At 48.1% G+C, this 16,981-nt stretch overlaps 1 protein-coding gene across 1 annotated transcript in view; it reads right to left on the reverse strand.

The window, feature by feature from the left end:
• The window catches only part of LOC139262068 (BTB/POZ domain-containing protein KCTD16-like), a 368,918-nt gene extending 357,488 nt beyond the window's left edge, over positions 1 to 11,430 (reverse strand). The window contains exon 1 of the mRNA XM_070877224.1: positions 10,596 to 11,430. Within this exon, the coding sequence (XP_070733325.1) occupies positions 10,596 to 11,430 (835 nt within the window). The remainder of the gene's footprint in view (positions 1 to 10,595) is intronic.
• Positions 11,431 to 16,981: the final 5,551 nt, after the last annotated feature.

Genomic DNA, 16,981 nt, shown 5'->3' on the forward strand with positions numbered 1-16,981 from the left:
GATAACCTCTACCACAAAGGACAAGAGCAGCAATGTAATTGGAACACCATCACTTCCAAGTTCTCCTCTAAGTCACAGAACATCCTGACTTGGACATATAGCACCATTCCTTCATTGTTGCTGCTTCAATATGCTGGAATTTCCTACTTAACACCATCAGGGGAGCACCATTATCACAAGAACTGCAATTAGGCAAGTAAAAGACCCACCACCTTCTCAGGGTAAGTGTTACCCACAAGAAATAAAAAACAGCACACATAAGAGTTTGCAAAGATCTCTGCAACAGTAAGAAGGATCTTGGACATGTGGAGAGGTGGAATCCTATGGAGCAGCAGATTTTGTAGCCATTGAGAGCGCAGGAAGGGAACTTATGATCCTGTTGATAAAGTGTAGAAAATTGTCGGCCACTTAATGTCCCTCATCTATGTAAAATATTTTGTAACTGTTTCTCACAAGTGAAAAATTTGCAAAATATCCATAATGTTTTATTGCTGGTGAGATATTTTCTTTATTCTAGGGGATTCAACTTGCATACATAGAATGATTCTGGGACAATATTTTCAGAAAAGATGCACTTGGTTTAAGATTATTAAAGAGTTGTTGCCCTATGCTGGCAATCGTTTTGTCAGATTTATTTGCAGTTGTTGGGGTATTTTAGCATTTACAAGTCACACGTTACAGTATAGAAATGTAATTGTTTTAGGTCAGCTTATAACCAATATTTATACTTTGTAACAGCAAATCATAATTTCATGTCGTGAGCTGTGCCACTGCACCCTCTTCTGTCTACAGTTCTGTAAAACACTGTCAGCTGACAGTAAAACTTTAAATTGTAACATTAATTCAGGTGAATTAGCGTTTGGGTTAAGCAGTCAAGGGAGTTATGATTTGTTTGTGAACTGAAAGTAGTATTTACTCACTGACAATAAATATTACACATGTAATGGTGTGTTAGAATTATTCTTTTAAGAGTGTGAAAATAAATTAAAAATCCCACTTAAAAAAGACTTGAACAATGTTGCTTAACATTGAAAATTATGGAAATAATAAATGGTATTTTACTCTGCCCTATTCCGGAATAAGGTATGAGAGCAGACCATTCTTACTGTGTTTTAAGAGGTCATTGAGTAGTAAAATATCAATAGAATTCTTTATAAGAATGTGAGCCGTAACATAATACAGCAACGAAATTGCTCATGGCAGTGTGAAATACTATTATTATTTAATGTTCATGAATAACTTCAATTATTAGAAAGCATTATTTTTAAATCAAATTTGTGAATAGCTTCCTGTCACATGGCAACATAAAGCCCAGATACACATTAGCCAGGTCTTCACTTACAATCTCTGCGTTAGGGTAACTTTTGAAATCATTCTCAATTTAAAAATGTTGGGGTTCCAATTGCTCCATTAAGATCATCAGGATCGCCTCTAAGGCTGAGCAGGAAAAATGAGGCGAGTCATTGCAGAGTGGGACATCTAACTGTTCCAGGCCATTTGTTTGGGAATAAGAGGCTAGAATAGACCATTACCCAGTGAATTATGAGGTCACTGTTATATATGTGGACTTGTATTTACTCTGTACAGCCACCAGAGGGCTCATCACCTGGAGTCCCAAGGGATCCCATAATCCCTTGGGAGCACAGGTTGGAGAGGCACTCTGGAGACCTGCAATAAAAGACTACGGTCACACTTTACTTTGAGCTCACAGTGTTCAGTCTGACTCTTACTCCATACACAAAAACTGGCGACGAGATACAAATAGCGAACCCAAAGACGCAGAGAATAGTGGGCATCCTGGAGAAATTCTCGGAGGGAGATGATTGGAAAACTTTTGTGGAGCGGCTCGACCAATACTTCTTGACCAACGAGCTAGATGGGGAAGAGAGCGCTGCCGAATGAAGGGCAATCCTCCTCACCGTCTGTGGGGCATCAACGTATGGCCTCATGAAGAATCTGCTCACTCCAGCGAAACGCACGGACAAATCGTACGACGATTTGTGCACACAGGTCCGAGAGCATTTGAACCCGAAGGAAAGTGTTCTGATGGCGAGGTACCGGTTCTACATCTACAAAAGGTCTGAAGGTCAGGAAGTGCCGAGTTATGTCGCCGAGCTAAGACGCCTTGCAGGACATTGCGAATTTGAAGGACATTTGGAGCACATGCTCAGAGACTTTTTCGTACTGATATTGGCCACAAAACCATACTTCGCAAACTTTTCACTGTAGAGATCCCAACCTTGAGTAAGGCCATAGCGATAGCCCAGGTGTTCATTGCCACCAGTGACAATACGAAGCAAATCTCTCAGCACACACGTGCTGCTACAAGTACTATGAACAAAGTGATGTTGTTTTCGAATCGTAACGTACAGGGCAGGTCACACATACCGGCAGCTGCACGTCCGCAGATGACTCAAGAGTCCACCATCAAGGATGATGAATGCTTGGCCATTAACACCTGGTTGGCGCTGCGGGAGTGATCATCGTTTCCATTCATGCCGATTCAAAGAGTACGTTTGCAAGGGCTGTGGAACAATGGGACACCTCCAACGTGTGCAGACGAGCTGCTAAGTCTGTTAAACCTGCAAACCACTATGTTGCAGCGGAGGACAGATCGATGGAGGATCACGACGAACCAGAGCCTCAGATAGAGGAGGCAGAGGTACATGGGGTGCACACATTCACCACGAATTGTCCCCCGATAATGCTGAATGTTGAACTAAATGGACTCCCGGTGTCAATGGAGCTGGACACGGGTGCGAGCCAGTCCATCACGGGCAAAAAGACTTTCGAAAGGTTGTGGTGCAACAAGGGCTCAAGGCCAGTCTTAACTCGCACGAAACTAAGAACTTACACTAAAGAACTGATTCCTGTAATGGGCAGTGCTACCATAAAGGTCTCCTACGATGGAGCGGTGCACAAGCTACCACTCTGGGTGATACCGGGCGATGGTCCTACGCTGCTCAGCAGGAGCTGACTGGGAAAGATACGCTGGAACTGGGACGACGTCCGAGCGCTATCGCCCGCCGATCACACTTCGTGTGCCCATGTCTTAAACAAATTTCCTTCGCTGTTCGAACCAGGCATCGGGAAATTCCAAGGAGCAAAAGTTCAGATCCACCTAGTTCCGGGGGCACGACCCATCCATCACAAGGTGAGAGCAGTACCATACATGATGAGAGAAAGGGTACAGATCGAGCTAGACTGGCTGCAAAGAGAGGGCATCATTTCACCGATCGAGTTCAGCGAGTGAGCCAGTCCTATTGTCCCAGTCCTCAAGGAAGACGGCACCGTCAGAATCTGTGGCGATTACAAAGTAAATATCAATCGTTTCTCCCTGCAGGACCAATACCCACTACCAAAGGCCGACAACCTCTTTGCAAACTGGCGGGAGGAAAGACATTAACGAAGCTGGATCTGACTTCAGCCCACATTACGCAGGAACTGGAGGAATAATCGAAGGCCCTCACCTGCATCAACACGCACAAAGGTCTTTTTGTTTATAACAGATGCCCGTTTGGAACCCGATCAGCGGCGGCGATATTCCAGAGAAACATGGAAAGCTTACTGAAGTCGGTCCCGCACACCGTGGTCTTCCAGGACGACATCTTGGTCACAGGTCAGAACACAGTCGAACACCTGCAGAACCTAGAGGAGGTTCTTAGTTGACTTAACCGCATGGGGCTTAGGTTAAAACGCTCGAAGTGCGTTTTCCTGGCACCTGAAGTGGAGTTCTTGGGAAGGAGGATTGCGGAGGACAGCATCAGGCCCACCAACACGAAGACGGAGTCAATCGAGAATGCACCGAGGCCACAGAACGTGACGGAGCTGCGGTCGTTTCTGGGGCTCTTGAACTACTTTCGTAATTTCTTACCAGGTCTCAGCACCCTGCTAGAACCACGACATGTCTTACTACGAAAAGGGAGCGAATGGGTTTGGGGCAAAAGCCAAGCAAATGACTTTGTAAAAGCGCTAAAATTGTTATGCTCAAACAAATTGCGTGTGTTGTATGATCGATGTAAGCATTTGGTACTAGCATGTGATGTGTCGTCATATGGTGTCGGGTGTGTATTGCAACAAGCTACTGATTTCGGGAAACTGCAACCGGTTGCTTATGCATCCAGGAGTCTGTCTAAGGCTGAGAGAGCCTACAGCATGATTGAAAAAGAAGCGTTAGTGTGTGTCTATGGGGTAAAGAAAATGCATCAATACTTGTTTGGGCTAAAATTCAAATTGGAAACTGACCATAAGCCACTTATATCCCTGTTTTCCAAGAGTAAAGCGATAAATACCAATGCACCGGCCCGCATCCAGAGATGGACGCTCACATTGTTCGCATACAACTACGCCATCCGCCACAGGCCAGGCACAGAAAACTGCGCCGATACTCTCAGTAGGCTGCCATTGTCCACCACGGGGATGTAAATGGCGCAGCCCACAGATCTAGCCATGGTTATAGAAGCATTTGAGAGTGATGAATCGCCTGTCACTGCCCGGCAGATCAAAACGTGGACAAGCCAGGACCCTTTATTATCTCTAGTCAAAAGCTGTGTGCTTCACAGGAGCTGATCCAGTGTCCCAGTGGAAATGCAGGAAGAGATAAAGCCATTCCAGTGGCGCAAAGATGAAATGTCTATACAGGCAGACTGCCTTCTGTGGATCAATCGAGTAGTGATCCCCAAGAAGGATAGAGACACCTTCATCAATGACCTCCACAGTACTCACCCAGGCATCGTAATGATGAAAGCGATAGCCAGATCCCACACGTGGTGGCCCGGTATCGATGCGAACTTAGAGTCCTGCATTCACAGATGTAATACATGCTCGCAGTTAAGCAATGCACCCAGGGAGGCGCTGCTAAGTTTATGGTCTTGGCCCTCCAAACCGTGGTCTAGGGTAAACGTCGACTGTGCAGGCTCGTTCTTGGGTAAAATGTTCCTTATGGTTGTAGACGCGTACTCCAAGTGGATTGAATGTGAGATAATGTCGGCTAGCACATCCGCTGCCACTACTGAAAGCCTGCGGACCATGTTTGCCGCTCATGGCTTAACCGATGTCCTGGTGAGCGACAACGGGCCATGTTTTACCAGTGCTGAGTTCAAAGAATTCATGACCCGTAACGGGATCAAACATGTCACATCTGCCCCCTTTAAACCAGCGTCCAATGGTCAGGCAAAGGGAACAGTGCAAACCATCAAGCAAGGCTTGAAGAGGGTAACTGAAGGCTCACTGCAGACTCACCTATCCCGAGTCCTGCTTAGCTACCACATGAGACCCCACTCACTCACTGGGATCCCACCTACTGAACTGCTCCTGAAAGGAGCACTTAAGACAAGGCTCTCGCTAGTTCACCCTGATCTACATGAACAGATAGAGAGCAGGTGGCTTCAACAAAATGCATATCATGAAGCACAAATGTGTCACGTGAGATTGAAATCAATGATCCTGTATTTGTTTTAAATTATGGACAAGGTCCCAAGTGGCTTCCCGGCACTGTCATGGCCAAAGAGGGGAGCAGGGTGTTTCAGGTCAAACTTTCAAATGGACTCATTCACCGGAAACACTTGGACCAAATCAAACTCAGATTCACGGACTATCCTGAGCAACCCACCTTGGACCCTACCTTTTTTGATTCTCCCAACATACATACAAGTGGCAACCGGCACCACGGTTGAACATGAAGCAGAACCCATCATCCACAGCAGCCTTGCAGGGTCCAACACACCAGGCAGCCTAGCAAGGACAGCTGCACAGCAACCCAGCGAAGGCCCACACAAATCATTCAACAATACCAGCTTTCACACCAAAACGATCAACCAGGGCAAGAAGGGCCCCAGATCGACTCACATTGTAAATAGTTACACTATTGACTTTGTGGGGGAGGGGGCGCGAGGAGTGTTGTTATATATGTAGACTTGTATTTACTCTGTACAACCACCAAAGGGCTCGTCCCCTGGAGTCCCAAGGGATCCCATAATCCCTTGGGAGTACAGGTATTTAAGGAGGCTTCACAGGTTGGAGAGGCACTCTGGAGACCTGCAACAAAAGACTACGGTCACACTTTACTTTCAGCTCAGTATTCAGTCTGACTCTTTATCCATACACAACAGCCACAGAGTAGTAAAATACACCACTCTATGTTACACTAAGCAGTAAAATAATATAGCAAAGAAAATTTTGTGCAACACAATGTCTAGTGTAGATCACACCCATACTGCTCACTATGCCTGGCAGGGAAGGCAAACATAGAATCTGCTCCCAGGCTACAGTCAATACAGTCACCTAGGTTTTCTCACTGTCTCTGTGAGGAAATGCCTCCCTTGTTCCCCGTGGTCCCACTAGATGCTCCATCACTAATTCACTAAATATATTCAAAAAGGAGTTAGATGTAGTCCTTACTACTAGGGGGATCAAGGGGTATGGCGAAAAAGCAGGAATGGAGTACTGAAGTTGCATGTTCAGCCATGAACTCATTGAATGGCGGTGCAGTCTCGAAGGGCCGAATGGCTCCTGCACCTATGTTCTATGTTTCTATGTTTCTATCACATATAAATTCATCTTGCCAATCCAGAACTCATGTGATAATCCCCAATGCCCTTCTCCGTACAGTGGAAACTAATTATATATTGTTTGAAACACAACTATCACTACAGATAAGTGTTGACTCAGGGGAGCCAGAGAGTAACTGCACCCCCAATAATTTTGCAATGCACTGCAAAATAAGCTCCATCAATAAATTGCAGATGTATTACCTAATGATTACCGTGGTTTCTTGCTGACCATCCAGCATGTCTCCTATTCTGGACTCCTGATGTGCACACTGGGGTTTTCAAAGTGAATTAATTAACTGGTTCCTTTCTGTACAACTGTTCAGAGTGGGAGGAGGGTTCCAGGCAAATAGTAGCTGCAACAGTCCAAGGCATGCTGGACTACTGGCATATCACATTGGTGAGATAAAGTCATGAGTAGATCTAGTCCTTAATATCAGAATCCAAGGTAAATACCTCCTCACATGACACAGAACAATGAAGTCACTCTTGGAATCGTTTAATTAGCCTTCAAATGAGAGCCCAGGATCATCATTTGTTAAATAATTTAAATAATAAATGTAGTTCTATCAACATTGCACAAGATAGTAAATATATTTTGTACATTAAACCAACACAGATTCAATTATTGGTTTGAAAAACCATTTTGGAAGAATAATTATGGTCACCAGTTACTAAGCTTACTGTGATACAAAGATTAAAACATTACTGAAGAAATAGAAAAGCAAATATTGTCATCATTATTTGCTTAATTGTAGAGATGAGCCAGGCTTTCCCCCCTGATCTTGAGAGCCTCATCAGACCTTTCAATTACCAGTTCTACTTAAATAAATGATGGGTAGCTGTGTTCTGCAGATTTACCACAATGTACAGTAGATGAACAGAACTTCTGCCATGACTATAGGCCACTATTAATTTAATATACAGCATTAAGGACCGAAGAAACTCAAGCCAATCACTACATTTGATGTACTCAAAAAAAGAAAAAAAATAGTGTAGTCCTCACAGGAGGAGTCAGGGCATGCTTACATGCGCCCATGTATTATGGGGGAACTCAGGCTGAGAGGCTCTATATGGAAACTAACACCAGGTGGAAGCCCTCATCATAGGGCAAGAACATATTGTTTTAAGTTTGGAGCATGGAGGAAAGCAATATTAGATTGTCCTTAATGCAGCTTGCCACAGATAGGAAAAATTGGACACTTATTACCCAGTATTCAGCAGTGATGGTGCTTTAGTCCTCCTTCTCCACAGTTGCAACAAGTTATTGCTCCTATTACTACATAATACAGGATAGTTGGCAATTTATTGCAGGACCGAGAATCTTCACAGCCCCACTAGTAAGTCCTCATTCATAAAACAAAGTAAGTACAAGTATTCCCATGGTTCCTATTGTGGCTTGGATCATCAACACTGCATAATCAGAATACAGTAATGCAGGACCAAATGTATCACATAATAAATACAGACCGTGTGCGCTCCACTTTATAAACTCGATGAATTGCCAAATCACCCCCATTATGACCTGTCATTATCTACTTTCCTTCATTGCAGATTCCCCGTGACCATTGTTGCATTTGTGAGCTACACTGTGCTGTGAATAAACGTTGTTGCATATCGAGAATGTACTAATTAAATATGTTTGACTGCCTCCATAACAAACATGGATCAGGAAATGTTTGCCAGTGAGATTGTCAGGGGTGCAGTACTACAGTACGATTCAAAGGCGCTACAGTGACTTTACATAATGGTGCTTTGTCATAAACCCCAAAAAGAGCGAGTTCTGTCCCTGCCCCAAGTCTGGAATTTGATAGCACCAGGACCCTGCGACCGCTGATTTTCTCACGCCGTGCCGATGCCACTTTCATTTAAAGTTGCAAATTTACAAGTGGATTGAAACGAGAGGACTGCTCCAATCGGTCTCACTGACCCGCTTTCTTCCCAATGAGTTGCCTACCCCACAACTCCATTCATTATAAAGTCATATCAAATTGTAATAAACCCATTTTCCTTAGGGAACTGAATCAGATCCTGTGTTTGGGTTCTGTCGGTCCTCGGGCAGTGTTGCACCGACCTTGGCAAGAGCTTGTCAGCAGCAAATACAGCTCGTTACTGCCTCCTGCTATTGGCCGGAGGTATTGATCGGTTTCACCGATTCGGGCTCTGACCTCCACCCCCGGCCAAGGGGAGCACCTGAGACAGGAGAGGGAGTCGATGTAATAAAAGCTGGATAAAAGCTTACTGATGTTGGAAGCTACCGGCTACTCCACAAGCCTGCTTTCCAACCCGGTTAGAAATGACCCACCTTCTCCCACCCCCAGAGAGTGAGGCGAGCACAGCGCAAACCTAAAGGTCAGAATTCTACCTTATAATCCAGCATTAAAAGTTCTTAATATCACAATGGTTCTTGTTACAATCAGTCGCTGTACCGGAGCCGGTGCACGCACTGCGCTGAGCTGCTCCTGATCAGGGGGAAGGACTGTAACTACAACCCCTCACTGACTGAGCTTCTCCTCACTGCATCTTACCAACCTTGCCCTACTCTGCAATGGCTGCATCCTCTTCTCCTTACACACAGACCCTGTGGCGAATTGAGCGCCTCCCCCTGGGGAGTCAACATATTCACGCAATATATATCGGCAAAGTACGGTACATTCTGGTCTTACTCCTCTACAGGTTTCACGTGTGACTGCCGCTCGAACTTTTACCTACTGTCCACATGACAGCGGAATTAGACCTGTTCAGGACCAAATCTTATTTAATGCAAAATATAGAGCGTCTTTGGTGTTGCTCCAAGTGGGAGGTAGCCGAGTTTGTGCACTCTCTCCGCCCCTGCCCAGATGGCCTTTCACGCACAAGTCGGTGCCGTGAGTGCAACAGTGCTCGGTGTTGTCGGGTGCAAACTGACTGTTGAATGCTGCTTGTGGACTGAATATATTGGGTGATAAAGGCTGGGTCTAGACTCAGTATAGTGGGTGGGTGTAGACGTAACGTGTTGGGTGATGAATGGTGTGTTGGTGGGGAATGGCGGATGTGGGCCTGAATGTGTCGGGTGCTGGGCGTGGATTGAATGTGTTGGGTGCTGGGCGTGAACTGAATGTGTTGGGTGCTGGGCATGGATTGAATGTGTTGGGTGCTGGGCGTGGATTGGGTGCTGGGCGTGGATTGAATGTTGGGTGCTGGGCGTGGACTGAATGTGTTGGGTGCTGGGCGTGGATTGAATGTGTTGGGTGCTGGGCGTGGATTGAATGTGTTGGGTGCTGGGCGTGGACTGAATGTGTTGGGTGCTGGGCGTGGATTGGGTGCTGGGCGTGGATTGAATGTGTTGGGTGTTGGGCGGGGACTGAATGTGTTGTGTGCTGGGCGTGGACTGAATGTGTTGGGTGCTGGGCGTGGACTGAATGTGTTGGGTGCTGGGCGTGGATTGGGTGCTGGGCGTGGATTGAATGTGTTGGGTGTTGGGCGGGGACTGAATGTGTTGTGTGCTGGGCGTGGATTGGGTGCTGGGCGTGGATTGAATGTTGGGTGCTGGGCGTGGACTGAATGTGTTGGGTGCTGGGCGTGGACTGAATGTGTTGGGTGCTGGGCGTGGATTGAATGTGTTGGGTGCTGGGCGTGGACTGAATGTGTTGGGTGCTGGGCGTGGACTGAATGTGTTGGGTGCTGGGCGTGGATTGGGTGCTGGGCGTGGATTGAATGTGTTGGGTGTTGGGCGGGGACTGAATGTGTTGTGTGCTGGGCGTGGATTGGGTGCTGGGCGTGGATTGGGTGCTGGGCGTGGACTGAATGTGTTGGGTGCTGGGCGTGGACTGAATGTGTTGGGTGCTGGGCGTGGACTGAATGTGTTGGGTGCTGGGCGTGGACTGAATGTGTTGGGTGCTGGGCGCTGGGCGTGGACTGAATGTGTTGGGTGCTGGGCGCTGGGCGTGGACTGAATGTATTGGGTGCTGGGTGGGGACTGAATGTATTGGGTGCTGGGCGTGGACTGACTAAATGGTGTGGCAGTGTGCTAGGTGCAAACAGGGGAAGCAATGTGGCTGTACTCACGGTAGAAGAGGTATTCGGTGTAGCTGCTCCATGCCCTGTCGTCAATTGCCTGGCCGCACACAGAGCCGGTGAGGGACGAGTTGCTGCCCAGCAGAGTGAAGCCCGCTTCGGCCAGGGTGTCGAAGGCTCTCTCGAGCTGCCGGTAGCGGAGGTAGAAGCGGGACGTGTACCTGTCCGGGGTGCGGTCCGGGTCCCTGCTCTCGTTCACGTTGTCGGCGAAGACTTCCTTGAGGAGGCCGATGCGCCCACACGCCAGGATCCGCGGCACCCGGCGGAAGAGCCGGGCGTCCCCTTGCATGCTGTCCCGCCCCAGGACGCACGACCCCCGGTAGCCCAGGGTGATGAAGCCGGCCCTGCGCTCGGCTGGCTGGCCGCCGGCCCGCGGCAGGTCGCTGCCCTGGGACAGCTCGTCCAGGTCGCTGTGCGAGGGGTCGTCGAGGCAGGGGCTCTGCCCCTCTTCCGGGCTCAACATGCGCACCAGCTCGGGCAGCTGGAAGTACTCGGCCTCCCGCCGCAACCGCAGCTTCTCCGGGAAGAGTTCGGGCAGCACCACCGCCCGGTCCCGCAGGTAATCCAGGATGTAACGGAACAAGAAGCCGTCGCGGTCGATGAAGAAGCGCCCGCGGTTGTCCCGGGCCAGCTCCGGGCCGCCAGAGTTCCTCTTGTGGCCGAACATCCTGGCCAGCGCCGAGTTGGGCTGGCTGGTGAGGGTGGCGAGCCGGGTGAAGTACACCTGGCCGCCCACATTCAGCTCCACCACTTCGGCCCCGGCCGTGCCCCCGCCGCTGTCCCGGGCTGGCAGCGGAGCCGCCCTGCAGTTCGCATTCAATGCCATCGCCCGCCCCCCGGCCTAGGCACAACTTCTGTGCGGCTCTGGAGCCCGGGGCGCAAAGCTCAGCCTCCCCTCCCCTCCCCTGGCCCGCCCTGGCTCACTGCACTGCCCGGGCACCGGCTGGAGGCGAGCCCCGGCTTCCCTCCTCCAGTCCTCTCCTCCTCCTCCTCCCGCGGCTTGCAAAGGGGGATGGAGCGGCCCAGACCCCCCTCCACTCCCCGGTTTGGGGAGGGGGCTCTCCTGTGGTCCGCTGGAGGGAGAGACACAGACACAGAGAGAGGGGGGGCGCTGGCCAAGTTGGCGGAGCGAGTGCCACTTGCTGAGCCGGACTGTTGCTTCTTTCTCCCGGGCTCGCTGTTCCTGCCGGTGGCTCGCTGCTCCGAGCTGCCAGTGTCACATCTCCGAGAGAGAGGGGGCTCTTACATCATCTCCCCCACATCACACACCGCCTCCTGTCGACATTGACTTCTCCAACTTGGAGACTCGGGATGATTCAGCTTCACACGCGAAATCAAGAAAGCTTCCCTTCCCCGTTTAGCGGCTCTCTCTCTCTGGATTCTGCCTCTCGCCAATAGTCAGCGGCGCTCTGCCCAGCTCCAGACTCCGCCACTTTCACAGACTCCGCCTGCACAGGCTTTTTTTTCTCTTTCTCTCCCCCCCCCCCCCCCTACTCCTCATGTCTCCATCTTCCCTCGGAAAATCTGCGAGACGGGAAATAATTGTCCCGAGGGTCAATCACAGACACAAAGTTGTCATTGAACATTAAGTCACTAGGAAAGCGAGTGTATTGTATCCCCACGGTGAAGCACTGCAGCTCCAGTCTCTCGCTCTCTCATTTTGTTATTGCATCGTGTTCCAGTGCCCTGGGGTTGCAAGGGATCGCATCTATTGAGATATTTTAGGATTGTGGAATAAATAATGAGATAAAGCTGCAACTGTGCAGGTAAGATGACCCAGCAATCCATAAAGTCGCGCAGCCAAATCAGAAGCGGCGGTGGATGCCAGCAATTCGGAGAGACAGAAATTTACACAAGTAGGGAGATCATAGTTTTCGGGGAGAGTCGGTGGTAAGGTATGAAGTAAAAGTTTAGACCATGGGTGACCTATGTGGTCACACTAACCAATATTAGCATCAATAAACTCGAATGTCGTTGATAGTGATAATAAATAAAGCTACGGTGAATTGTTACTGCAATGCCAGTAGGGTGCAATGGGTTCCGAAAATCCTTCAAACAGCGCACTCACACTTGTAATCACGCATAATATTCGCTAAAAATAGCATCAATAAATATGTAGGAAATATAAGATTGGTATTTTCTTCCCAGAGAAACAAACTATGCCATAAACAAAATAGTCCATTCATAAATTATGATAAATTGTGGGTAATTCAATTGCGTAAAAGGATATTCAGGATTCTTTCACTTTCACTTCGTGCATCAGAACCAGTAACCATTCTTCATGGGTGCCATTTCCTATACTATTGTTAAAACATTGCTGTGTGGAAATGCATACTGAAACCATATGGGGCTCTCTCTATGATACCAGGAACGGACTGTTTCAGGATAACGCTGTTTATAATATCACAGCTGATGTTACAGGAGAGATCAAAAAACACATACTGGAATTTTGAAATAAAAACAGAAAATGCTGAAAGTGCACAGTAGCTCCGGCAGCATCTTTATCGAGAAAAGTTGGGTTTAGTGCTTGCTCATGGTCATGTTAACCTAACTTTTCTTTCCTATGGTCTTGGACCTGCTCCACATCTAGCATTTTCTGGTGGGGTTTTAAAATGCCATGGGGCTTCAACCTCCACTTTTCTTGCATGCTTAACATCCACTTAACGCACATTTTACCGCTGAAATGATGTATAATGTCTAGATATCGCCCATTTTGGCACAAATGGGAACTGACGGGCATTTTTAGGAAATTATCGCCAAGCATTACTTTCACCATGTGTTTAACGCCGGGAAAAAATATTACACCCGCCCACTTTATTTTGGCTGAATCAGCAGAATGGGAGAATTCAATGCCCATAATATCGCCCAGCGCTACTTTCCACACGGAATTAACACCGAGATTAAATATTAACACCCGCCCACTGTTTTTGTCATAAAGAGCATATTTGCCCAAACTAGCGGCGATGAGATCGCCCAGCGTCAATTTCACCACCTCGCACACATATCGTCCACAATATCGCTCTCCCAAAAAAATGCCCACAAAAAGTGGAACTAACCAAAACGAACGTCAGCGGTGTGGCTGGCATTTGTTAAATCCCATTCCTACGTGAGGAGTTGATAACTGAAAGATTTGCGTGAAAGAGCGCTGATGTGAGTGACAACGCTGACACACTGCTGTGTGTGTTCAACTCAGACATCAATGGTGCCTATCACCTTGGTGCCAGTTAAAGTTTAAGTTGATTGATGTTAAGTTGTATTTAACCCTTTCATGATAAAGAATCACCAGTGTGTAATGGTCCAGCTATCTGAGACAATGCGCAACAAGGTTATGTTCAATAACAAAAATTTAATACCAACATTGGTCTGAAATCATAAGTATCACAGCCAATAACACCCAAACCCCGCCCACACCCCACTTTTTCCACCATTGACATAAATCACATGTTCAACATGTCCAACAACACAGAATACAAAGGCAAAGCAGGAGCGTGATCCCCAGCCCCCATACATTGCAACAAATTGCATGCACCCAGATGGAGATATAACACTGCCATCACCTGCACACATGCACCTCACTTTCCTTCCCCCCTCCTCCTCTTATTCTCCCCATCTCTATCCCTTCCCCAGCTCGCTCCATGGTGTCTGGCCGAGGAGCTCCTCAGGCGGTGCCTCATTGGGGGGGATGAAGGTAGATGTGGTCTTTGGACGGGTATGGGAGCGGGGGGTGCCGAGGGGGCAACATTCTCTGATGCAGAAGCAGGATCTTGGTTCTTGCTCTCATCTGTCATTCGCAGTGGTGGTGCGGAACCTAGGGGTGGAGTATCGCACTCGGGGACCACTGGGAGGCCTGTGGCAGTAGTGTTCCTGGCTTTTGCATCCAGGGCCTCTGCCATGCGCGGAATGTACTCGGTCATGGTGACCAGCTGTCAGAATATGCCCCCCAATGCTTCAAAGAGCTGGTCACCAATGTCTACAGTCTTCCTGGATAACTGTACCATCTCTCCACACTCATGTCGCGCTCGTGGAACAGATCTGCTGCGCCCACAAGGCCTCCGCAGGGTCGGCGCCATCCTGGAGACAAATGGGGTGCCCTGTGGTGAGGTGCTTGTGCCGGTACCTCCAGAGTGGAGGCGGGAATGACCGGAGGACCACTAGATGTCCTTGGCGTAGAATGGCTTCTGGAGCGTGGCGATGCAGGTTCTCCAAAGTCTACGCTCTCATCCGTGGAGAACAGACCCAGCAGATTGACGGGTGAGAATCAGAGCTCCTCAGCACCAGATATGGTAGGATCATCCGCCGACTCCTGCCCTGCACCCCCACCTTCTGGCCTCTGTGGTCTTGCCTGGAGCCGCACTGCTGGCTGAGCTGCAAAACACAAATGAGGTTATTAGAGGTGAAGGGGGTGCTAGGGTGACAAGGTGAGTCCAGCGCTACATACAACATATGTACAACAAAAGCACCACTGCTATCAAAATCATCACAGACATCACATTTCATGACCATCAACACATTGTGCATTGCAATAATTTTCATTAGGCCAGCATTATTTCTATGACAATTTTAGAAATTATCTATCATATATGATTGTTTGGATATGAGTGGGTGTGGCATCTATAGACTTTACATCACGCAATGGTGTAAGCTTTACTCACGTGGCATCACTTCAGGGTCTGCAGATGTGTCCGGGGGTGCTTCCCCATGAGTGCGAGCACACGCTCCTCCATGTCAGTGATGTCGCTGGGGACTGGTGGCCCCCCCACCCGTTCGCCTCTGCATGGATCTCATTGTCGATAGCTTCTTCTGTAAAAGGTGACAGGACGACATGGCTTGAGATCATTGCATGATATCATTGCTAGGTGCTGTCACAGAGACTGATACAACACATAACCGGCAGATGTAATCATGATTATTATGATGATTATCATTCTTTACCTAAAGACGTACACTGTAACCGTAGGCTTTGAGTAAAACATTCCCAGTAAAAGTGCAAGACCTCACATCTGCTGATAGTAACTCATGACTGTTACAAATCAAATTATATAAATACATAAGTACATGTAAATCAATGTAATACTTACTCTTGCGGATCCCACAAGGTCGTTCCATCGTTTGTGGTATTGGTTGCCCTCACACACCTCGTTGGTTGCCGACGAGACCACCTCTGCTATCTCGGTCCAGATCTTCTGGTAGGCCTTTGGAGTGGGCTTCCCACACCCTCCCTGTGTTAAATCACCCCAGCATAACTCAACCTCCTGCAGGAGGGAGGCTTTTGCCTCATCCGAGAATCTCCTGACTCTTTTGCGGCCTCCAATGTGCTCCTCTCCCACCTCACTGATCTCTTCAGCGTCATTCTCCACAACGTGCTGTGATGCCTCCTCCTCTCTCTCCATTATAGGCCAAATTTGGTCAAATATGTGGCTGGTAACAGCTAATTTTTGTTTGCCTACTTGCTGTGAAGCTCTAAAGTCTCCCTCCTTCCTCCCAAAGCAGCCACACCATGCCCAGACATGCCTTCAATCCCTCTGAGCTCTCTCTCTCTCTCTCTCTGTCTCCTCTTCTGCGCATGTTATGTTGATCCTTGACCTCCAGAATCGCGGGAATCGAGCATTGCCCGCCGTTGCTAAGGACGGCCACACTTTACGGCAGAAGGTCAAAAAAATTTAACGCTACCGTCCATTTTATATCGCTTGCCGTAATGCCCATTTTCAAAAGTGGAGATGAGGTGGTTTGAGAATGGGCGAGCAGCCGGCGATCTGAAAACCCGTTTTTACCGCCCACGCCAGAAATGGGCGATAACCACAAAAGTGGAGGTTCTAGCCCATGGTGTTACAATAAATATATAAAATTAAATATAAGAAGCTCTGATTGTGTCTGAAACTGTCAGAAGCCAATTACTATATGGTCACAATCTAGAGATTGATCTTATCACTTCCTCCCCACCGCCCCCACACCCTGTGGATTATAAGCAGTGCAGTATTGGACTTGCCAAGATATGTGGGCTGTTGCATGTTACAAAGGAGTAGCATGCTTTTATTATTAATTGTGGGTGTGTTCTTTACAGTAGTTGCTCATTCTATAGATTTTGCTTTCTTTATCCGAGCAGTGTCAGCTGTGGCTCAGTTGGTAGTACTCTTTCTTCTGAGTCAGAAGGTCATGTGTTCAAGTACCACTCCAGAGATTTGTGCACAAAAATCTAGGTTGACACTCCAGTGCAATGCTGAGGGAGCGCTGCACTGTCAGAGGTGCCACCTTTCAGATGAGATGTTAAACCAAGGCCCCATCTGCCCTCTCAAGTGGACATAAAAGATCCTATGGCACTATTTTGAAGAAGAGCATGGGAATTATTCTCTGTGTCTTGGGGTTAATATTTATCCCTC

Source organism: Pristiophorus japonicus, chromosome 4 (assembly GCF_044704955.1).
Source record: "Pristiophorus japonicus isolate sPriJap1 chromosome 4, sPriJap1.hap1, whole genome shotgun sequence".
Lineage (NCBI taxonomy): Eukaryota > Metazoa > Chordata > Chondrichthyes > Pristiophoridae > Pristiophorus > Pristiophorus japonicus.